We start from the raw sequence: 23,685 nt of genomic DNA, 5'->3' as shown, positions 1-23,685 counted from the left end.
GGAGTGAATTATGAATGCTTCCAAGATGGTAATAGATCCTTTCACCTGAATAACAATCATGTTTTGTCACTTACTTCAGCTGGTGCATACAATCTTAGTTGTTTTTGTGTTTAACCAAGTTTAAAAACGTTTTTTAAATCCAGCATGTCTTTCCATATTTTCCACTATTAAAATTTCAGGCAAATCAGATGTTCAAGCAGAAATAGTTAAAACAAACCTGTGATTTGGGATGGAAAGACTCTTTCATAGTTGATGATATGTGCTGTTTTGCAACCTCTCCAAATGATGCTCTCGCATGTTATCAGTTACCTGAAGCTGTGTGGTTTTCCTGCAGCCTCCTAGCTCTTGATTTCATAGCTGACACTGTTGGACCTACTGCAGATGGTAGACAATTTCTGATCTGTAAATACTTCCAAAACAGAACAGAAGGGACAGACAAACTGAGAAAAACTCAGGGATGTAGCTCAACCTAAACTTCTCTATGTAACACATGCAAAACGAATTAAGAATGTGAAGACAATTCTATGGGACAACCCTATGAGAAAGAAGATAACCAAGTTAACTGTAGTTTTGAGAAGTTAAAGTCTAACATCACAGGACAGAATTAATAAAAAAAGAACAAACAAACCTGCACATGGTGATTCTGCTGCAGCTGTCCTCAAATCCAGTTCAGTTCAGTGATTCTTCATTCCACAAAACTTGCTGTGGTTTATATAAATGAGAATCTACTACTACTAATCTCTACAAGTTGCTAGGTCTATAGTTTGGATCAGAGTTCTGCCATTATTCTCTTCATTCTCATTTACTCTCCTCGTCAGCCATGACACTGCTAGGCCACGCCCACTTCCTGGGTGAAAGTAAAGGAGCAGTCCGCTGCTGCACCGTAACACTGAACAGTTGACAAATAACAACCACTTTGGGGCATTTAATTATAAGAAACATACATACAATTATCTGTTAAATGTGGATGTTTTGTCACCTGCTTTCATTTCAATAAATGTGCAAATAATTGAATGTTTCAGCAAAAATCAGAGATTAGACAAAAACTGCGTTTAATGATGTCACATCCCCTCAGACGTTTCTGCTGCTCCCATTGGATGTTGGAAGTCACATGACTGCTGGATGAGGAAGTATCTGGAAGAACAGGTGTATAAGTGAGGCAGCATGGGGAGTTTTCAGCTCGCTATACCTGGGTGAGTATTTCATTTGACTGTCCTTTCTTGCGTTGTTTTGGTGAGTTTAGCCTCTAATTTCTTTGGTTAGTTCTGTTGTAATTATGACTGTTTTAAAGTCAGAATGCAAGAATATATCAAGAGTTGTTCACTGATTTCTACATTCAAGAAAATGTGAGAGAATTACGTTTTTGTAGAAATTTAAACCACTTGAACATAGTTTTAAGAGAAAGAGAAGAAATGTTCTCACGTGGCTGTTGTTCCAACTACTGCGGTAACTTTCATGAATTTTAAAAAGATGTTTTTGTGTGTTTTGTCTTGAATTACCATAATCATGAACAGGAGATTTCGAGTTGCTCCCTTTACATTTTCCTCTGCTGATTTTTCATGTTTGTGTTCTAGTCATTGCTTTTAAGGAACGAATTAATTCAGCTTTCTTCTTTGGAGCTGGGGTCAAGTATTTGAACATAAGATAAATGTTCAAATGAAAGTTTGTGATTCTAGTTTGCGAAACTGAAGGTTGGATGGACAAATTTCACTGCTGAGTTCATGTTTTAGTTGAATTTATTTGTGAAAAACTGTTATGAAATGTTCTTTAATTTAGTTTTAAATCTGATAGGTACATATTTATCTTGCAATTTTGTATCTAAATGGTTGGATTATGTTGTTCGAGTTACTTTTTGGACTCTAAAATTAATGATGTGTGCAGTATTTTGCGCTGAAACTTGAAGTGCACATTCTGTGGACGTGTTTGACTTTCATTAACTTGTTTAAATTGTCTTTGCATGTGAAGAAATTCAAACTTCCAGCAGCTACATGAGCAACAAGCTGCTGATGCTCATGTGCTTTTACTGGAGCAGGAATTTTTTTTTGATGGCAAGATGGACACATTTCACTGCTGTTCATGTTTATTGGTGAAAACATTCCAACATTAACTGCTTTAGTTGAGTTTAATTGTGAAAGATGTGATTTGAAATGTCCTTTGTGTTATATTTATTCCTTCATTGTGAGTTCAAGGTGAAAAAAAATTAAATTGTCAAGCCAATTTCATAAAGTTATGGCAAATTTAATTCGGTTTTAAAGCAGATAGACAGACAGATTGATCGTTTGATTGATTTTTATCTTGCAATTATACATTTGGGTGGTGGGAATATGTTGCTTGAGTCATTTTTTTGATGTATAATTAATGGTGTGTGCAGTATTTTGTGCCGACACTTGAAATATGCATTATGTGGACATGTTTGACTTTAAAATTGTCGCTGCATGTAAAGAAATTCTACCTTCCAGCAGCTACAGCAGCAACAAGCTGCTGATACTCGTGATTTTACTTGAGCAGCAGTTTTAGTGAAGGTAGGATGGACAAAGTTCACTGCTGAGTTTGTGTTTATTGGTCAAAATATTCCAAAATTTGTAGCTTTAATGAGTGTTTTTTTTTTTGTCAATGTCAATAATATATATATATATATATATATATATATATATATATATATATATATATATATATATATATATATAAATAAAAATATATTTTTTTTACAAACAGCAGAAATAGTCTTACTTACTTAGAGCTTTTTGCTTTTTAAGATTCTCATAGATGGTTTACACTGTAGGCAAAAGCACAGATCAAAGGATTTAAAGAAACATTTAAAATAACATCTGAAAAATAACAACCACTTTGGGGCATTTAATTATAAGAAACATACATACAATTATCTGTTAAATGTGGATGTTTTGTCACCTGCTTTCATTTCAATAAATGTGCAAATAATTGAATGTTTCAGCAAAAATCAGAGATTAGACAAAAACTGCGTTTAATGATGTCACATCCCCTCAGACGTTTCTGCTGCTCCCATTGGATGTTGGAAGTCACATGACTGCTGGATGAGGAAGTATCTGGAAGAACAGGTGTATAAGTGAGGCAGCATGGGGAGTTTTCAGCTCGCTATACCTGGGTGAGTATTTCATTTGACTGTCCTTTCTTGCGTTGTTTTGGTGAGTTTAGCCTCTAATTTCTTTGGTTAGTTCTGTTGTAATTATGACTGTTTTAAAGTCAGAATGCAAGAATATATCAAGAGTTGTTCACTGATTTCTACATTCAAGAAAATGTGAGAGAATTACGTTTTTGTAGAAATTTAAACCACTTGAACATAGTTTTAAGAGAAAGAGAAGAAATGTTCTCACGTGGCTGTTGTTCCAACTACTGCGGTAACTTTCATGAATTTTAAAAAGATGTTTTTGTGTGTTTTGTCTTGAATTACCATAATCATGAACAGGAGATTTCGAGTTGCTCCCTTTACATTTTCCTCTGCTGATTTTTCATGTTTGTGTTCTAGTCATTGCTTTTAAGGAATGAATTAATTCAGCTTTCTTCTTTGGAGCTGGGGTCAAGTATTTGAACATAAGATAAATGTTCAAATGAAAGTTTGTGATTCTAGTTTGCGAAACTGAAGGTTGGATGGACAAATTTCACTGCTGAGTTCATGTTTTAGTTGAATTTATTTGTGAAAAACTGTTATGAAATGTTCTTTAATTTAGTTTTAAATCTGATAGGTACATATTTATCTTGCAATTTTGTATCTAAATGGTTGGATTATGTTGTTCGAGTTACTTTTTGGACTCTAAAATTAATGATGTGTGCAGTATTTTGCGCTGAAACTTGAAGTGCACATTCTGTGGACGTGTTTGACTTTCATTAACTTGTTTAAATTGTCTTTGCATGTGAAGAAATTCAAACTTCCAGCAGCTACATGAGCAACAAGCTGCTGATGCTCATGTGCTTTTACTGGAGCAGGAATTTTATTGAAGGTAGGATGGACACATTTCACTGTTGAGTTCATGTTTATTGGTGAAAACATTCCAACATTAACTGCTTTAGTTGAGTTTAATTGTGAAAGATGTGATTTGAAATGTCCTTTGTGTTATAGTTGTTCCTTCATTGTGAGTTCAAGGTGAAGAAAAATTTAATTGTCAAGCCAATTTCATAAAATTATGGCAAATTTAATTCGGTTTTAAAGCAGATAGACAGACAGATTGATCGTTTGATTGATTTTTATCTTGCAATTATACATTTGGGTGGTGGGAATATGTTGCTTGAGTCATTTTTTTGATGTATAATTAATGGTGTGTGCAGTATTTTGTGCCGACACTTGAAATATGCATTATGTGGACATGTTTGACTTTAAAATTGTCGTTGCATGTAAAGAAATTCTACCTTCCAGCAGCTACAGCAGCAACAAGCTGCTGATACTCGTGATTTTACTTGAGCAGCAGTTTTAGTGAAGGTAGGATGGACAAAGTTCACTGCTGAGTTTGTGTTTATTGGTCAAAATATTCCAAAACTTGTAGCTTTAGTGAGTTTTTTTTTTTTTTTTTTTTTTGGAAAAACATGATTTGAAATGTCCTTTGCATTCTATTTGTTCAGCCTGTAGGTTTTTGTGAACTTGAGGTGAAGAAAAATGAAGTTATCAAGCCAATTTCATGAAGTTACTGCAACTTTGATTCAATTTTAAATCAGTTCTATAGACAAACTGATTGTTTGGTTGATTTTTATCTTTCAATTTTGTATCGAGTTGTTGGGAATGTGTTGCTGGAGTTAGTTTTTTGGTGTGTAAATAATGATGTGTGCAGTATTTTGAGCTGAAAGTTGAAATGCACATTCTGTGGTGGTGTTTGACTTTGATTAACTTGTTAAAATGGTATTTACATGTGAAGAAATTCAAACTTCCAGCAGCTACGACGGCAAAAAGCTGCTGATACTCATGGTTTTACTGGAGCGGGAGTTTTATTGAAGGTAGAATGGACACATTTCACTGCTGAGTTTGTGTTTATTGGTCGAAATGTTCATAAATTTGTTGCTTAGTGAGTGTTTTTTTTCCCATAGAAATATGATTTGAAATGTCCTTTGTTTTCTATTTGTTCAGCCTACAGGTTATTGTGAAGAAAAAGGAAGTTATCAAGCCAATTTCATAAAGGTACTGCAACTTTCATTTAAATTTAAATATGTTATAGAGACAGATTGATTGTTTGATTTTTATCTTGAAATTTTGCATTGAGTTGTTGGGAATATGTTGTTGGAGTTAGTTTTTTGTTGTATAAATAGTGATGTGTGCAGTATTTTGAGCTGAAACTTGAAATGCACATTCTGCGGTGGTGTTTGACTTGCACTAACTTGCTGAATTGGTCTTTGCATATGAAGAAATTCAAACTTCCAGCGGCTACAACAGCAACAAGCTGCTGATGCTCATGTGCTTTTACTGGAGCAGGAGTTATATTGAAGGTAGGATGGACACATTTCACTGCTGAATTCATGATTATTGGTCGAAACATTCCAACATTAACTGCTTTAGTTGGATTTATTTGTGAAAGACATGATTTGAAATGTCCTCTGCATTATATTTGTTTCCTCACTGTGAGCTCAAGGTGAAGTTATCAAGCCAGTTACATAAAGTTACTGCAACGGATAGAAAGATTGATCGTTTGATGGGTTTTTATTTTGCAATTAGGTGATGGGAATATGCTGCTTGAGTTACTTTTTTGATGTCTAATTAATGATAATGATTTGTATTCTAAGGACTTTATTTATCTTCTTAAAGTACAATATGGAGCCATGGAGTCTTTATTTATAAAGAATTTAAATGCCTATTCTGGTAATATTAATGTTCTTTGATATGATTTTACTTCAGTATTGCTTTTTCCTCTTCCATTGTTGCTTTTTACTTCTTTTAGCCGTTACATTTCTTATGACATTCAGTTTTTTCTGAGCAATATGTAGCACAAGATATGATGAATAATGTTTTATTCCATCTGAGCAGGAGGTTTACAGGCAAAGGAGCGTTTTTTTCACTGCTTTTACTGTTTCTACTGCAGATTTTTCCACTTCTCATGGTGCTAATGTTGTTCTCCTCATGCCTTTAGTGTAATCTGTTACCAGGAGCGTCCAGATGGAGGCGGTGTGGCTCTTCCCTCAGAGCAGACATGACTCACCACAGCTGACTCGTGCTGCAGCATCACTTCATTATCTCATTCACAAAAAAAAAAAAAAAAATACAACCATTAACTCCTCGGCGGGGCACTTGTGAGGAATATCAACTAAATGAAAGGCTGCGAGAGCCATAAAAGCAGCGCAATCACATCGAGCTACTTAATTTGATGGACTATTTTATCTGGATACGCTGCATTTATTGTATCTCCATTAAAAGGTCATGTTGGCTCTAAATCAAGACGCTTAATGGCCTGAGCATTTGCCAACAGTAAGGGGAGAAAAATAGCAATTGTTAGAAGACAAACAGCCAGCACTGTTAAAATAATTGAAAGTAATGAAAAGGATTGGACGATAGAAAACTTTAAGTCAATATAGTATATAAGCCCCATTCATATGCATTTCCATAATAGTAGCAGGTTTATTTGCATATTTAAAAGATATAGAAATGGGTGTCTTTCCAATATATTCCTAATATTAATATCTGCAGAGAAATTTATTAGTAAAAAGTAAAATTTCCCAGCTTTAGTGTCTATTTTCTAAATCAACAAATTGAACTAAAAAGTTTCAGAAAATATGAAAAAAATACAATAAACCTCACAATAAATTGATTTTTTTTCCCCAAGTTTTTGAAATAATCAGTTGAGCTGCAGAAATCATCAAATTCAACAATAGATGTGAAGAAATGACATGAAATCTCACAATTTCTGGCAATTTATTCCAAAAAACCTCTAGGATTTTTCAACTTAACTGTGTGTTTTCTGAAGCAATCGAACCACTGAGCTGCAGAAATCCTCAAACTGAACATAAAAGTTTCAGAAAATGTGAAAAACTAACATTCAATATCTACATTTGTTGAGAGATTTAATGTAATTTCTAGCAATTTATCATTAAAAAGCAGGAATTCTTAACTTTGGTGACTGTTTTAAATATTAATCAAACTTCTGAGCTGCAAAAATCACCAAATTGTACAAGAAAGTTTCAGTTAATATGAAGAAATTACATTAAATATCACTGTTTCTTTTGAAATTTAATGACATTTCTAGCAATTTATTTTAAAAGGCTATATTTTTTCAAGTTTAGTGTCTGTTTAAGGAATCAATCAAACTTCTGAGCTGCAAAAATCACCAACTTGTGGAAGAAAATTTCAGCAATATAGAAACATGACATTAAAACTTACAATTTATCGCGCGATTTAATGTAATATCTGGTAATTAATTGCTAAAAAGTAGAGTTTCTCAATTTTAATGTCCATTTTCTGAATCTGAGCTGCTCAAATCACTGATTTAAACAAGAAAGTTTAAGTAAGTCTGAAGAAATTACATTAAAATTCACAATTCATTGTGAAATGAAATGTAATTTTTAGCCTTTTATTTCTAAAATGTGAGATTTTTCAACTCTAATGTCTATTTTCTGAATCAATCCAACTTTTGAGCTGCAAAAATCACCAAATGATACAAAAAAGAGTCGGTAAATATGAAGAAATTACATAAAATTTCGCAATTTATTGTTAGATTTAATGTAATCTCTACCAATCAATCAAACTTTTAAGCTACAAAATATATAAGAAAGCTTAACGAAATATGAAACAAAATGACATTAAATCTCTAAAGAAAACTACAAACTGGACTAATCTGTGTTTGCAAATGCACCCAGTTGCTGCCTAAATAGTGTAAAACTTGGATGACGACATATCAGTTATTAAAACGATAATGAAGCAGCTCTCTGGAGGAAACGTATCAGATTAATGGGTGCTTCTGGGGTCCAATGATCCTTTTTATTGGGAAATTGCAGACATAATTAGAACGCAGGAGGTTAGAAATAGAAAACGTGACCATACATCTTTATCATGTCACGTTCTTATAATGTGAAGCTGCAGAAGCCTGGTAGTTTTATTTATAGGGGCAGAATATTATTAATTCTGTAGGTCACAGCTGATTTGTTTTCCATGAACTCAAACAAAGAGTCCCACGGACGCGTTATTTCGCCCCAGTGTTGTGCGTGGATACGAGGAAGGCGTGGCCACTAATCAAAGTGAGAGTTTCCTGGGAGCCGGTGTGCGTCCTGCTTCAGTTTCTGGTCGCAGAACAGTTGAGTCGGTCAGCGGGACCGGAGCTGCTGCCGCCGCTGCTGCGCGTTGGACACGTTTGGATAAAAAGGCGCACCGCTGTGGCGCATGTTTCTGCCCGTTTCTCCTCGTCGCGTCTCTACTCGGATGCTGGATGCAACGATCCTCCATCTCCTCCTCCTCCGCCGCCGTGGTGACACAAACGCACGTCTGACGGACCAGCCATGGACAGTCTAGGCAGCCGCTGTAAGATCGTGGTGGTCGGAGACGCGCAGTGTGGCAAGACGGCGCTGCTGCACGTTTTCGCCAAGGACTGCTACCCAGAGGTGGGTCTGAGCGGAGGCGCAACTTGGGGGTTTCATTTTAGTCTCTAGAGGAGGAATTTGTGACTAAATAAGAAGCAGCCACCTGCATGGAAGCTGTAATGACTTCTGAAGAGTCTTTATTGTACATTTCACCCTCATATTGGCATCATCTCCAATGTCATATTCTGCCATTTTCTTGATTAAACACCTGATTAAACCTTGTTTCTCCCCCTCTAGAACTATGTGCCGACAGTGTTTGAGAACTACACAGCCAGCTTTGAGATCGAGAAGCACCGGATCGAGCTGAATATGTGGGACACGTCAGGTAAGACGGTTTCATCTGAACCTTCTCTGAAATCCTGACATCAAATCAGTCCCCCCCCTACCTCCCAGCCCACCGTGGGAGGACTGCTTCCAACTCCCCTCATCCAACTTTCTCTCAGCAGCACCAGTCGTCTCTTTGACAAATTGCTTTGACCCAGCCAGCTTCACACGCTTCTTTATTTTGTGTTTTTTTAAGCCCTTGTTGTCTTTTGGCTGCAGGGCATCTGCTATTTATGATGGTTGCTGGAAAAACTTTCTCTGTCAGTGTCTTGCATTCCTGTCTGTGGAACTTCCCATGCTCTGGGTGAGGAGAAGGGTGAGGAGAAGGGTGAGGGCCTGGAGGAGCCGTTTAAGTGCCTTCATGAGATTTAGATGGATGCAGTGGTGAGCAGGCCAGATTCTTGTCTTTTTGGCCACACTTTTCCACCTGCACACAGCCAACTCTCGTATTAAGTTCCATTCCCGCTGCAGATTTTCATCTTTAATTAGTGGAGGATTCATTAATGAGAAGAGTGATGTTTGCAGAGTTTGCACAGCTGGCCGTAGACGCCTCCCTCCACCCTGAAAGAAATTCATTCACCCAGTTTGTTGGATTCATTCATCACGGTTTCGGCGGACAGTTTTAGTGCAATTGCAATTTTGCAAATGTGGCTCCAGGGGCTTTCCAGCTCTGAGTAAAAATCTTTCAACATTAAATATGTCACATTTAAACATGCTGCTGTGCTCCGAATACATCGTAAAACAACAAGCCTAACCCTGGGCCTTGAAAATGTAAAGGAAATTAGTTTTTAATCATTACTTTTAAAATCCTTAATGGCATAAATACATTTCAAATGTGTTAAATGTGATACATTGTGCTTTCTACACTGTAAAAAAAAAAAACTAATAAACCATCACATCTAGTATTAAGTAGGATACTGTAACATTCAAAAACTGTAAAAACTATGAAAATAACAGCAAATATCTGTAAAATAATCAGATTTTTTTAATAGCAGATTTAAATACAGTAAACCCATGTGATTTTACTGTCATACGCTGTAAAAGACGATATTACGATTTGTGAAGATACGTATTTTTGATGTTTACAATTTTGACGTTTTTTCTTTTAGCTTTTTTCTGTTTGTCAAATTGCAGGAAAAACATTTAAATTACAATGAGAAATGGATACATTAATTTATAAAATAAACAGAATAAAATTTTTACATTTCTTGATTGTAAAATTTCATAATTTTGTCCACATTAAATGCCCTAAGTGATCCTTACATCACAAATATTTTTACCAATAGCTATTTTTTTTAAAAAATGTTAAAGCAAAAAAAGCATGTTTTTAATGATTATTTTACAGTTATTTTACAGTTGTTATTATTACATATAAGATAATTACATATAAGATTTGTTAAAAATATGATTTATTTGCCTAAACAGTTTGGTTGAACAAGAAATGTAAATCTGGCATCAAAGGTGCCAGAATAAAATCACAAAATTACAAAAACTTAAAAGAAAAATGTCTATGCTATAAAATATTTACATTGTTTTTGGCTAATTTGAATAAATTTGTTTAATTTCATGGTCAAACATAGAAAAAAACAAACTGTTATTTATAAAAATCCAGATTTTTGTTGTGAACATTATTTACAGTTTTTGTTTTTTTTCTAATTTTTTATCACATTTTTCTATGTCGTTAAATTATAGGAAAAAAGTAAAATTCCCAACTTCACTGATAAAATAAACAACAGAATAAAATCTTTATATTTCTTGAGCGTAAAATTACATAATTTTATCAAAATTGCACGCCCTAAGTAATCCTTATATCACAGATATTTTAGAGAGTTATTTTAAAGAAAAAAATATTGTGAGAGCAAAAAATAGAAAAAAGTAAAAGTTTGTAGTCATTATTTAAATTAACATAATTATATTTAAAATTTGTTTAAAACATGATACATTTGCTTAAACACTTTTGTTTAACAAAAAATGTAAATGTGGCATCAGATATGCCAGAAAAAAACTAACTAGGGTTTGATTTGTGTAATTTTCTGGTCAAGCATTGAAAAGAACTAAGTTATAAAAATACAGATTTTGGTTGTTTTTTATTGGGGGTTAAAATGTAAATTAAGACTTCATTTTCTGGAATTTTACTCATTTTTATCTGTAATTCCACAAAAGAGGGAAAATTTCTGAAATAACTGTAAGTTGTCCAAAAAGAATACAGTTAAAAAGGATTTGTGTGGCAGCTACTGGTGTGAAATCCATGTCAGAAGTGTTGTGGAACCAGAATGAGACTTTTTCTGAGAACACACCGTCTTTGCTTTGGTGTTGTATGACTTTGTGTGTGAATAAAGTTGTTTCTGTGGAGGAAGTTTCAGCTCCCGGGCAGCTCTGTCCGAGTCTTGTCAGAGTGGATGGATTTGTTGCCCGGAGCGTCCCTCAGATTGAGCTCATCACGGATCCTCCTCCAGATATGTGACTAGTTAAATGTGGGATCATCCCACTGGGAACTCTCTCTTCTACCATAAACATTCCCAAACCTAAAACCGTCCTCCGGAAGGGACAATATGACGGCGGGAGTATTTAGAGAAGAATGTTGTTTTTTTTCTTGCAGTAAATCTGCTGTCAGTCGGGGGTCGGGGTCCTTTTGGGGCCCCGGGGCCACGACTCAGCAGAGTTCCTTATCTGTGGGCCCTGAGAGGCTAATGATGCAGTGGGAACGTTGTGCTTCTGTCCATCTCTGAAGCCCCGAAGCACCTTTCTGTCTGTGTGAGGCTTTAATCTGCGTCCAGGAGCCGCCCACCCGACAACAAACGTGACGTCAGCCGACCCACGGGGCCCGACGCACGAGTGTGTGTCGGTGTGTGTGCTGCAGCGCTATCCACTGATTCACAGCAAACACAGATGTTCCTGTTTTCGCTCAACAAGAAAAATAATTGGCACACACTTGAGGCTTTCATCTGAGGAAAATAGCATGTCTCCCATCGCTCCTACTTTAGAATCCTCTTCTTTTTTTTCTCCATTCTCCAGATCTGTTATTTTTCTTTTCTAAAATCTCTCTTTCATGTTTTAGCACCTTCACCATGGTGGTTACCCCGACGTTCATAACACACTTCAGTCCATTTCAGCAGAATCACATCGATCGGTGGATTTACTGCTGAACGTACAGAGTTTAACTTAATTCTGTGGGTCACCTGCAGGCTAACCTGACCTTTGAGAGAACAGAAACATGAGGAACGATGTCAGAAGCTTTTCTTTTCGTGTCCGTTTAGTCTTGAACAAAACTGTGAACAACCAAAAGAAGCTGCAGCATGTGAGGCTACATCCAAATGAACACATTTTTATTTTAAAAGGCATAACTTCTGGAGTTATGGACCTTAAAATAGAGACTTATGTAAGTACTGCAGGCCTCTTTTAATAGTCGTTGGGAAACTCCAGGGTTGTTTTTTTGTCTGGATGAGCAGAAACATAGATTTTTGATGATGCTCATATTTGCTTTCTGATTGGACTTTACTGTCACTACATTCATTTCCTGATATTCAGCAGTTCCTACTGTTACCACTGCTATGCCAAAAATAGCAAAGTGCAGTGCTAAAGTTCAAATTCTGCAAACTTTTACTCTTCATGCTGTGACAGATACCTGTCTAGTCAATAGGAACAAGGAATCCAGCAGAGAAAATGGTGGAAAAATATGTTTTTTTTGGAATTTCTTGAATTAGGACACAAGTTTTCTTCCATAATGAGTCATTGGGAGCAAAACCAGATCTTTTCATGCATATCAGGTGTGTTTTAACTCTTACCATCAATGGTTTTAACAGCTTATTGCTGGTTGGCAATACGTCTCTGCTTTAGAGACTGTGAGAAGAGTTTTTATGTCACTGACACCTTTATAAGTCATCATTTAAAGAGTTTTAGTTGAGGTAGATTTTGCAGTACTGTGGAGATGCTTTCATTTGTACATTCTTTCCATCTCTACACTGCAAATTTTCCGACTATCTTATCTAATCCACGGTGCCCAAACATGGTAGGAAGCTCTAAGTTCTCCAGGTGACCTGTGCTAAGGCTTCCTACAGGAATAACCACTGAAACTGCTCTCAGCTCAGTCTGTAATTACATCGAAGTATCCTGTAAAAAATGCAAAGTCAGGAACCTCAATGGGAGCCCTGCATGTTTGTCTGTTGTATACTCGGTGCAGATGGCTGCAGTTCAATACGTAGCTGCTGTAATATCAATAGAACTGCATTCAAAGTCTTTTTTTGACCGTATGTTGTGTGAAATACTTGCATGATACACTGTGACGTAACTCTGCAAAGGGTTGTTGGTCAGAAAAGTTATACGTACTGCAAAATCTAATCGGACTAGTAGGAATTTTGGGTGTTATTGTCATTTTACAAACTATGTATCGGGACATACCAAGTGTTTTTCTGTAGTATGGTAGTTATGTAGTATGTTTACAATGACTCCTCCATCCCCAGTGTGTCGTAAATGGTCATGTGGCTTTTTTTTTTTTTTAGGTGTGTTGGTACGAATGAACTGTGTTTCTGAAAATGCTCATCTAGACAGAGGTTTTTTGAGCGTTTTAAAATGGTGTTTCAAAATTTCTCAATGTGGATGAAGCTTAAGTGTGTTGGCAATTTTCTGTTGTGTTTTTGGAAATTAAAAACTACAAGAAACACTTTGCTGCTTATTGGTAAACTTGAATCCATTGTAGAAGCTCAGGAGTGACGGCTTATTTATAGCTCTGGCTCATTTTGAATGGTTGGATGCTTCTTGACCATATCGGAAAATCTGCATTCCTCACGGAGAAAGGAGCTTCCTCAGCATGAAATGTGTCTTTATAAGGCCTCAGGTCTCTATTTCTGAGCCGATTTATGTAACACACATGAGCTCAACTGGAAGCATCTTTAACCCAAAACAGATTTCTTCCTCTGTAAAAGCAGCAAAATACTAGTAATTGATTTGTTGATTAACGCACAAATAAATGATGAACTACAAGCTCACAGTAGTTTTCACACTTCTAGCTTTTTGCTTTTCATAGATACAGTCCGCTGGACGTTTTCATTCCGACCTGACATTTGCATCAATCAATCGTCCTCTTGCTCTTCCAAAGCCATGCTCCTTTTTCACTCCTCATGTATATATATATATATGTGTATATATATATATGTGTGTGTGTGTGTATATATATATATATATACACACACACACACATATATATATGTATGTGTGTGTGTGTGTGTGTGTGTGTGTGTGTGTGTGTGTGTGTGTGTGTGTGTGTGTGTATACACACACACACATATATATATATATATATATATATATATATATATATATATATATATATATATATATATATATATATATATATATATATATATATATATATTTTTTTTTTTTTTTTTTTTTTTTTTTTTCTTCCAGCTTTCAGCCTGCTCACATAAACTATTGTCTCCCTTTTAATTGCTGCTGAAGTCTACCTGCTGTGGTCTGGCTCGGCTCACAAAACATTATTGATCGCTGTTCGAAGCGAGGCTATTTAAACAACTTGCGTCTCGGCCAGCTCACACGGTTAGACGCATTCCACCATTAAAAATGCTCCCAGCATTCAGTGCTGCAGTCTGGAAGTGAACCATTGATTAGTTTGGTCTCATTAATTCTTCCACAAGGTCTGGTCCTTGCAGGTCGACGAGAACAGGGGTGTGCCGTTTATGGAATTGAGGTCATTGCCGAGTGTAAATCTGCGTCCCTTTTTTTCTTTTTTTTTTTTGCTGCATTCCCCAAACAAATGAGGATCTTTTAGAAGTGTTACACAGAAACACGGAGGTCTTGGAGCTTCAGGGCAGCTTTGCTTTGTATTCTGCCTCGAGCTCTGGACCATCTGGAGAATTAAACCAAATAGGAAGTGATTCAAAGAGAGGAAAAACTGTGCATCCATGTATCCGTGCAGTGATGGATGGCGTAATCTCCTCCATCGTCGCGTGTTCCTGGGTCTTAATTGACTTTTAAAGCCAAGCACAAGCTGTCAAGTGGTCAAAATGTCAACGTGGTTCAGCGATAACTCGTCTGAGGGCCATTAGCGGCGATGCTCACGGGCCTCTTTGCAAGTCTGGGTTTTCTAACCGAGCCCGAGGCGTTAATGCACTCATCCCTTCCTCCAGATATGGCGAAGGTTCCTGGGAAAGATTCCCTGCAGCTTCGACTCGAGACTAATACCCCATTAAGAGGTGAGCACACCGCTCCTTAGGAGTCCAGGTCATGACAGGCCGGGTTTCCCCAAAGTTCCTCCAGCAGTACTTTCACGTCTCTTTCTGTTTCCTCCCTGACCTCATTCTCACATGGATTCTGTTTAGTCATGCTGGGGTGTGCTTTCAACTGTTTTTCTTTCTTCTTTTTGCTGCTAATCGTTCGCGCTTCTTGTAATTTGCCTCCTTGAGATTGCTTGTGTCCATCACTTTTATCCTGAGAAGTTCTGTGGATGAACTGGGAGTGTTATTCTCAGCTGTTGCCTCCCATCCTAACAAGCCGCTTCTTTATCTGTTTCCAAACCGAGTGCCGCTGTTGCTGCTAGGAACATGAAACGCATCGCTTGCTGTGCTGTGGAGGATTTTTCCTTTTCTGACTCGCAACAAAAAAGCGTATGAAAGCCCCCTGAACCGGCTGCAGAGTCAGTGATGGAGAGCGGAGAGATGTTTGTCGAAATGTCACGGATTATTAAGAGAAGAGACTCTTCTAAAAATGGTCTGAGAAAGTTCTGCAAAGTTGTAGTAGGTTGACATTCTCTAAAGACATTCTAAAAGTGTTTGGTGGTAGAACTATTATACCCTGAGGTTCTTGCATTGGGAACATCTTTTTGTTGTTGTTTTGTGATATTGTGTGATTGCTTTATAGACGAACACAAGCGTTACGTCAGCAAATGTTTGGTTTTGTTAATGTAGTGTTTCATAAAGAATGTTCTTTCATCTGAGGACTTGATAACATCTCGGAAATGTTTTTTATGTGCTGGATTGCAGATGTTCTTCTTGAACTGGCCGCAGTTTGTGTTTGCTCTTTCAAACATTCTGAGAAAGTTATGCAACCTTCTAGTAATGTTTTCAGCAAAACGTCTTCTTTGACTGGAATATTCTTCTCAAAGGTAGAATAACGTTCTCTATAGATGTTCTAAAAGTGCTTATTATGCCCAAACATTGCTCAACACCATTCCCTAACCATCCTCAGAATATTGCAGGCAAAACGTTCTACATTTGTTATTATACCCTTTTAAAAAGAACGTTCTGTCATCAGAGGTAACATCTTGATAGCATTTCTTGAATGTTGGTTTGTGTTCTTCTTGAACTTGCTACAGTTGCTTTATGCGTGTTCTAAAAAATGTTCTGAGAAAGTTCTGCAACATTCTAGTAATGTTTTCAGCAAGACTTTTTTTCTTTATTTACTGGAATATTCTCGCTAAGGTTATCGTTCTCTAATGACATTGTAAAAAGACTTATTCGACTATTATGACTTCACATTCTTAAAATGTTCTCCAGATGTTGCTTTGAGAACATTTGTGTGACGTTTTCATGCAACACTGTGTTTTTAATAGTTACCGTGACAACATCCCCACAACACCCTCAGAATACTGCAGGTAAAATGATCTATCGGTTTATAACGTTTGATAAAGAATGTCGTGTCAAATGTTCTTCTTGAACTGGCTACAGTTTAATTGTTGGTTTTAAAGCTGATCTGATCTGAAGTTTTCAGCATTAAGTTTGTTTTTACTACTAATATGTTCTACTTAAATGTACAAGAACATTCTCTGAAGACGTTCTAAAAATGCTTGTTCGGCTATTAAGCCCTTGTGTGACGCAAGGGCTAAAATGTTCTACAAATGTTGCATTGAAAGCATTCTTCCGTTTTTTTCATGTAACGTTGTTCAACAACATCCACAACACCCACAAAACATCATCAGAATGTTGCAGTTCTACCTTTGAATGTTTGTTGTTCAATGTTCCTCTTAAATTTAGGAGAATGTTCTCTATCCACATTCTGAAAACGTTTGGTGATAGCGCTGTTGGACTGTTATGCTCTAATCTTCTCCAAGTGTTTCTTTGGAACATCACACCGTTCCAGAATGTTGGTTTGCAAATGTTCCATTGCGCTACAGTTTGATTGTTCTAAAAATGTTCTGAGAAAGTTCTGCAACCTTCGAATAAAGTTTCCAGTGGCAGTTTAAAAAAAAAAATCTTTCTAGAATGTTCTTCTTAAAGGTAGAGCATTGTGTTTTTAAGACATTCTAAAAGAGTTTTTTTTAGACTATTTTGCCCTAAAGTTCTTAAAATGTTCCCAAAATGTTGCATTGAGAACAACTTTCCTTTGTTTTCATGGAACATTGTTCAACAACTTCCCCAAACATCCTCATATTACTGTAGGCAAAATGTTCTACCATTGTTAATATAACGTTTTTTTAGGGTTAGGGTTACGTTCTGTCATCTGAGGCTGGGATAACATCATGAACAGTTTTTGAATGTTGGTTTCTTCCTTTATTAGGTAACATAACATGCAAAAACATGTTGTGGTTAAGATTTAACCTTATAGGTACATTCCTTCAAAAGATAAATAACATTAGATTGAAAGATTATTAGAACTTGTAGGTGATATTGTTGGAACTTTTCCAGCCATTATGAGTTTCAGAATCTCTAGTTTCAACAGAATCCAGCTCTGTTCAAGTTGTATACCTTTCATTTCTAGTGTTTTACAGTCAGAGGTGTGATTGTTTTTGAGTTGACATCAAGACTTTGCTAGTGTCTGACCCTCAGAGTGTTTCAGAGTCGCCTCCCTCCTCCAACACCGACTTCCCAACATTCCTGCTGCCTCTCTGCTCTTTAAACTCCACATTCTGGGCTCAGTGGAGCGCTGGGGCATCCAGCGCCCTGTAAAAACACTCCCAGTTCACTGGGCTTCCCATTCCTCAACACTTTCCGCTTGATTAATCTTTAATGGACAATGAGCGAACTGCGACCACAAAGCGGAGCAGAAGTGAAACCAACAGGATGCTCAGAAAGACACGAGAGAACATTATCTGCCCCTGTTGAGGTGGTTGGACTCTCTGCATATTTAACCGTAAATCTAGTTTATTTATGTCAGCATCCTGAAGGGAGGATGATGACACGCCTTCAACGGTGTGCTGCTCCGAGACTCAGCCCCTCAAAGTTGCTCCTCTTTGCCTGAGCCGCCTGGAGCAATAACTGCCTGAACCAAACCTGTTTTGATGATGAGCTAGAAGGCGCCTCCTGCACCAGGAGCAGCGTCGGCGTGACAGTTTCGGTTAATGAGTAAACACAGGATTGTGCAGCGTTTGGTGGAATAGAGCAACTTTAAATAGCTGTTAGTGTCTCTCTGATTATGCAAACAGATGTTTAAGTTGGTGGGAAAGTCTCTTGACTCAGCAGTTCAACCGTGCACATAATATGAAATTACACAAGTTATATTTATTAATGATATCATATTGTAACAAAATTGGAATATAGTTTTGCCATTAATGACAATACAGTTCTTATTTTTAAATATTTTTAGCCCGAGCTTTTGCGTCTTAAAATATATGTACACTAACAAACAGAGGCTTTTAATTAAGATAAAATAAAAAAAAATAAAAATGAATTAAATTAAAATAAAATCATTTTATTGAAATGATGTAATTTCACAATCAAGAAATGGAAAAATTCATATAATCATCAGTCAAAATTTGGGTATTTTTTGTGGTTACACTGTTAAAAAAATGTTTTTAATTAAATTGTACTTTTTTGTTATTTGCCTTTTGTTCTGTCTTTTGCAGATTTTTCCATTTTTTGTTAAATTACAGATAATGTCTTGTAATGTTAAGTGTTTAAACGCTTAAAACAGGCCAAAACTGTAAATGTTTACATCAGAAATCTGTGTTCTTACAAGTACAAATTTGCTCTTTTACAACGTTTGATGGTAAAATTACGTTTTTAACTTTTTTTATACTATAATTAAGTCAATAAAAAATATAGTTATCCCACAGATATTTGCTGCCAACTTTTTAAAAAAGGAAAAAAAGAAAAAAACAGGACAAAATTGTAAATAATGTCCACATAAAAAAAAAAACTGTATTACAAACAGTAATTTGTTCGTTTCATTTTGTTGTTGTTGGTTTGTTTTATATAGTGACAAACGGTGCTGCTGATGTTTATTTTATTTTTTTTAACTCTGTTTATCAGCGTAACACTTTGGTCCAGACTGCATCTAATGGATGGATTGATCTGAAAAAAAAAGTCCTAAGTCCTGGTGATGTTTGAGATTCACTAGATTTTTCCTCTGGTGCCACTATGAGGTGGATTTTTGACTTTTAGTTAAATCTTGAATAGATTGTCATGAAACTTGGTGACCCCTCAGAAGCTCTAACTTGGCTGTCGCCTCTTCATGAAGCACAACAAAAGCAACATCAGATTGATTTGCTTTGTTTTGGTGAAAAGAAGCCACTTATTTAGCCGAAGTGTGAACATGAGAGCAGCTGAACACAGTTTGGAATGACGCTGCTGGATTTGTTAGATGTTTTGGAGGGTTGGAAGTAAATTTAGGCCCTTGTGCCAGGCCGGCAGTCTCCACAGACAGATACTGGAATGCCTCTAAGGGTATTTTTGGACAGAGGGGCTACTGTTCTGTCCTCTGGAGCTTTATGATCTGGGTAACAGAGGAATAGAATGTCTTCCGGCCCTTCATGTCTCATCCTCCTGCTGGCGTCGGGTTTAGACGAGCTGCAGCGTCTCTAGCAGGCTGCAGTTCATCATAACAACTTTATAATCATGGGAATAAGAGTTATGATTATTATTATTAAGAAGCATGAGTCCCTCCAATGTGGGACAGCACATAAATACTCATTTTAAACAATTTACATGTCATCTAACCTTTTTTTTTGTTTCCATTGACTTACATTCCAGTAAGTTATATTTACAACACTGACATACATTTCTAACACTATCACTTCCTCGTATTTATGCTCTCGTGCACTTCACTGCTCTGTAACTGTTAGAGGGTTTATGTGACATTATGGAGACGCTGGAGGACATTCGGCCGTTGTGGCTGCTGAGCTGGAAGTCTTGGTTCTTGAGCAGGCGAGCAGCACTTTGTGAATGATATTATTTCAGAGAATAAGCAAGCCAAAGCGGAAATGGCCTCCCAATGTAATACAGCAGATGAAACAACACAGAAACCCAGAGAGAAAAAAAAACAGCACATTAGAAAGTAATGTATACCGTTAAAAGAAAAGCAAATAAGAAAAAAAAATTGAAAATCTATCAGTCAATGTGGCAAAAAAATATACATAAAGATGTGGTAATACTGCAAACTTATTTTAATATTGTAAAATAATATAATTTTGTACCCGCACGTTGTAGAAGAGGAAATTATTTGTAAAAATACCAGCATTTCTTTTTTTTTTTTTTTTTAAGCAGTTAATGCTTATTTCTGTAATTTTTCTCATCATTAATTTAGTAAACAGGGAAAATCAATCAGTAAAATTACACTTTGCAATTTTTAAAAAATGTCTTCAGTCCTTAATATACACAATTATTTTTCTTTGAAATAATGGCAAATATCTGTAAAAAAAATTTAAATACAATACAATTGTATTAAATTAAATGGGAAAAATCAACAAGTCAAACAAGTTGCTTTTTGTAAAAAATATAGTTTTCTGTTTACTTTAGGCCTGTTCTTTTATGGTTAACGTGCAACTCAATACTTTCTTTTGTGTGATTTTAGGAATTTCCCCCTCAAAACTGAACAAGAAACTGAAAACCTATAAAATAACAGTTCAAAAAAGTATTTGCCGTTTTTCAATCCTTAATATACATATTAGTGCTTTGAAAAAAAAACCCAAGCAAATATCTGTAAAATATATTTTCTGATTTAAACACAGTAAAAATAGTGCAATTTTATGGTCAAATGTTCCTTTTATAATGTACCTTCTATAAAAATATAGATTTTTTTTTAAAAATGATATTTACAGTTTTGTTCTGTTTATTTTAACTGTTACTGTTTGAGCTGTTTATTCGTCCTCCCTCATTTCTTTTCCCTTCGTCTCCATTTCTGACAGCCCATTAGCGAGTGAACACAGCTGCAGGAGTCTGAGCAGAAACAACCATCCAGGGAGCACTGATAGAACACACAGGCTGTAATTATCACACTGAATATCTGTTCTGCTCAGCGACACGCTGCAGCACGTGCAGACACCTGAAGTCTCCCCGTGCAGCTGTTTGGCTCTCTAGTTGTGTTTACATGCAAACACAACATCCACACGTCCAGCAGCACACACACAGTAAAACAAGTCCTTCTGGAGGCCCTTAGGATGCATCTCTCTGCTCACCGTGACCTCTCATCTCCGTCTTAGCAGCCTGTGAGCGTGTCCATGGATACAGCTATGAGACTCCTGCAGCAGCACATCTCCTGTCAGCTTAATGCCGAGCACCAGGCAAAAGTGCATAATCTGCTTAAATAGCTGGTCGGCCGCCGAACACCGCTGCATGCCACCGATAGGCCCCAACACAGCTCTCACTTAGCTAATGTGCCATTGTGGAAATCAAAGCGATAAGTTATTAGGCACCGAACATTAGCTGGACAGAATTAAAAGCAGTCGTCCTGCTGCATTGTAAAGAAAAAGAAAAAGCACTTAAGGCTTTTTGATGAGCTCACACTGAGTCAGATTACAAGCCCCGTCTTAAGACTCCCCGCTAACGGAGGGGACGTGAGCGCTTTACTGCAACTGGATGAAATTAAGATTTGTGCTGTTTTGTTGGCAAGCATAAAACGGAGACAGAAATACAAAGAGAAAGATATGAGAGTAAATAGATATTAATGGAGTGCTGACATTTTACCATCATCTGATGTAACTGCTTATTTAAGCTAATTCTACCATCTGACTGTTTTCCTTTCTTGTATCTTCCTTTTAAATGCCATTTTGCTGTACTTAAGCTCTCCTATTAGGATTTATAAGCAGCATACACAGATTTAACACAGGCTTTATTGCACCATACAGCCATACTCGACTGCAAAAACGTGCACCGTTGTCCAATAATTTGATAATTTTTCCCAAGAAAACTTGTTATAATATTATAACTTGTATTGCTATTCATTTATTATATGCTTATTTATCATTTGCCACTTACAAATGCCTACAGGAAGTGTTGTAGTTATTGATAAATACATAATAAAGAAAGAAAATCTTAATAGTGGGACACAAAACAACTGTTTTTGCACATAAAATAAGATAATAAACAATATTACCTTAATCACAGAAAGCCAAACTGGTCTGCATGCACATTACAACCACATCATGTTAGTGTAGGAGCACATATACTTTATTTAATCTAGTTTATCAACTATTTTCTATCTGGTAATTACAGAAAATTAAATAAGCTTTAAAGCATTTAAACTTGAATCCATCCAAAACAGTCTTTCTTGTTTGAATTGTGCAAAAGGACACGGGTCATGTGATAGCTGTTTTCTTGATGCTGTTTTGCTCTTCGTCAGTCAATGTTATCGATGGCAGTGCCGCTAGCTAGTAAAAGTGTCATGTGTGGGAAGAAAATGCATTCAGCACATTTGTTAAACCTCGAGGATACAAATAATGTTTATGTAGGAAGCAGTGAATGTAACTTTTGTACCCCTGGTCATTTTAAATCTACAACCAGTGGCTTTAGCGAACTTAAACCTGCAATATGTGATTTTGTTTTTGACATATTGGTGCAGCAAAAGCAGCAGTTGTAAACATATTAGAATGTCATTCAAAGTTTGCAACTCTGTTAAATAGTCATGTTTTTGACCAAAATGTGCCTAATGACTAAACTGTTCTATCTGTTTTATCTCAGTTTTTGGTCTCCACCATCTTGGTCATCTTAAATCTGCAATATCTGCTGTTTTTTTGACATATTGGGCAGCAGAAACATCAGTTATTGCCGCATCAGCATGTCATAGTTTGCAAACCTGTTAAGAAACATTCATGTTTCTGACCTCAATGTGCTGACTTAGTAAACATGAGTCCACTATTCCATCTCTTACAACTCTGTTTTTGGTTTCCACCATCTTTTCTTTAGCTGCTTTTTTACTGCGTTTCCCCCCTGAGCGTCTGAAAACCTGCAATATCAGATTTCTTTTGACATATTGGTGCAGCAGCAACAAGTTGTAAACACATTAGCATGTCATGCGCTTTTTTATTTGCAAACCTGTTAAGAAACAGTTCCGTTTCTTTTTTAACCAAAATATCCTGACTGACTAAACGCAAGACCACTATTCTATATGTTTTAGCTGTGTTTTTGGTCTCCACCATCTTCTCTTTAGCTGCTAAATGCTCCACTATTGCATTTCTACTATAGTCATCTTAAATCTGTACCTGGTGGAATCAGTTAACTTAAACCTGCAGTATCTGATTTTGACATTTTGGGAAGCAGGGACAAGTGGTATAGACAATATTAGCATGTCAAACACTTAGAAATTGACAAACGTGTAAAGAAAGTCATATTTTTGACCAAAAGATGCTGACTCACTGAATGTTAGTCCACTATTCTGCCTCTTTCTGCTCTATTTTTGGTCTCTACCATAGTATGAAGGAAATTTCTGACTCTTTAGCTGCTAAATGTTGAGAAGTTACTTGCAAACTGTGCATATGATGTTTGGTGCTGAGCAGGTAGCATAAACTTTCTTTTAATAGGCGTTTCTGCCAAAAACAAAAGCTGCTTACTTACAAAAAATGATAAGAACTATAAGATTCAACCAAACTTGCAGGTTGAATACGCAACAATGACTTGAAACTTTCTTCTCCGCAGAGTTAGTTGATAGTTCTCTGAAGGTTTGTCACCACAAGTG

The 23,685-nt window shown here is 36.4% G+C and overlaps 1 protein-coding gene across 5 annotated transcripts in view; it reads left to right on the top strand.

The window, feature by feature from the left end:
- The first annotated feature begins 1,176 nt into the window (after positions 1 to 1,176).
- LOC111567381 (rho-related GTP-binding protein RhoN-like) overlaps positions 1,177 to 23,685 on the top strand; it is a 51,814-nt gene continuing 29,305 nt past the window's right edge. Inside the window, exons 1-8 of one of the 5 annotated variants that reach the window (XM_035947343.2) lie at positions 3,007 to 3,124; positions 3,897 to 3,977; positions 4,391 to 4,453; positions 4,884 to 4,962; positions 5,093 to 5,143; positions 5,368 to 5,448; positions 6,087 to 8,544; positions 8,761 to 8,848. In XM_035947343.2, coding sequence (XP_035803236.1) covers positions 8,443 to 8,544; positions 8,761 to 8,848 — 190 coding nt within the window. In that variant the 5' untranslated portion in view covers positions 3,007 to 3,124; positions 3,897 to 3,977; positions 4,391 to 4,453; ... (2 more) ...; positions 5,368 to 5,448; positions 6,087 to 8,442. Of the gene's footprint in view, positions 1,194 to 3,006; positions 3,125 to 3,145; positions 4,963 to 5,092; positions 5,144 to 5,367; positions 5,449 to 6,086; positions 8,545 to 8,760; positions 8,849 to 23,685 lie in introns of those variants that run through there. The other 4 variants (XM_055005463.1, XM_035947346.2, XM_035947351.2 and 1 more) reach the window with 4 other exon arrangements.

Source organism: Amphiprion ocellaris, chromosome 19 (genome assembly GCF_022539595.1).
Source record: "Amphiprion ocellaris isolate individual 3 ecotype Okinawa chromosome 19, ASM2253959v1, whole genome shotgun sequence".
Lineage (NCBI taxonomy): Eukaryota > Metazoa > Chordata > Actinopteri > Pomacentridae > Amphiprion > Amphiprion ocellaris.
This window is presented reverse-complemented; position numbering and strand designations above follow the sequence as displayed.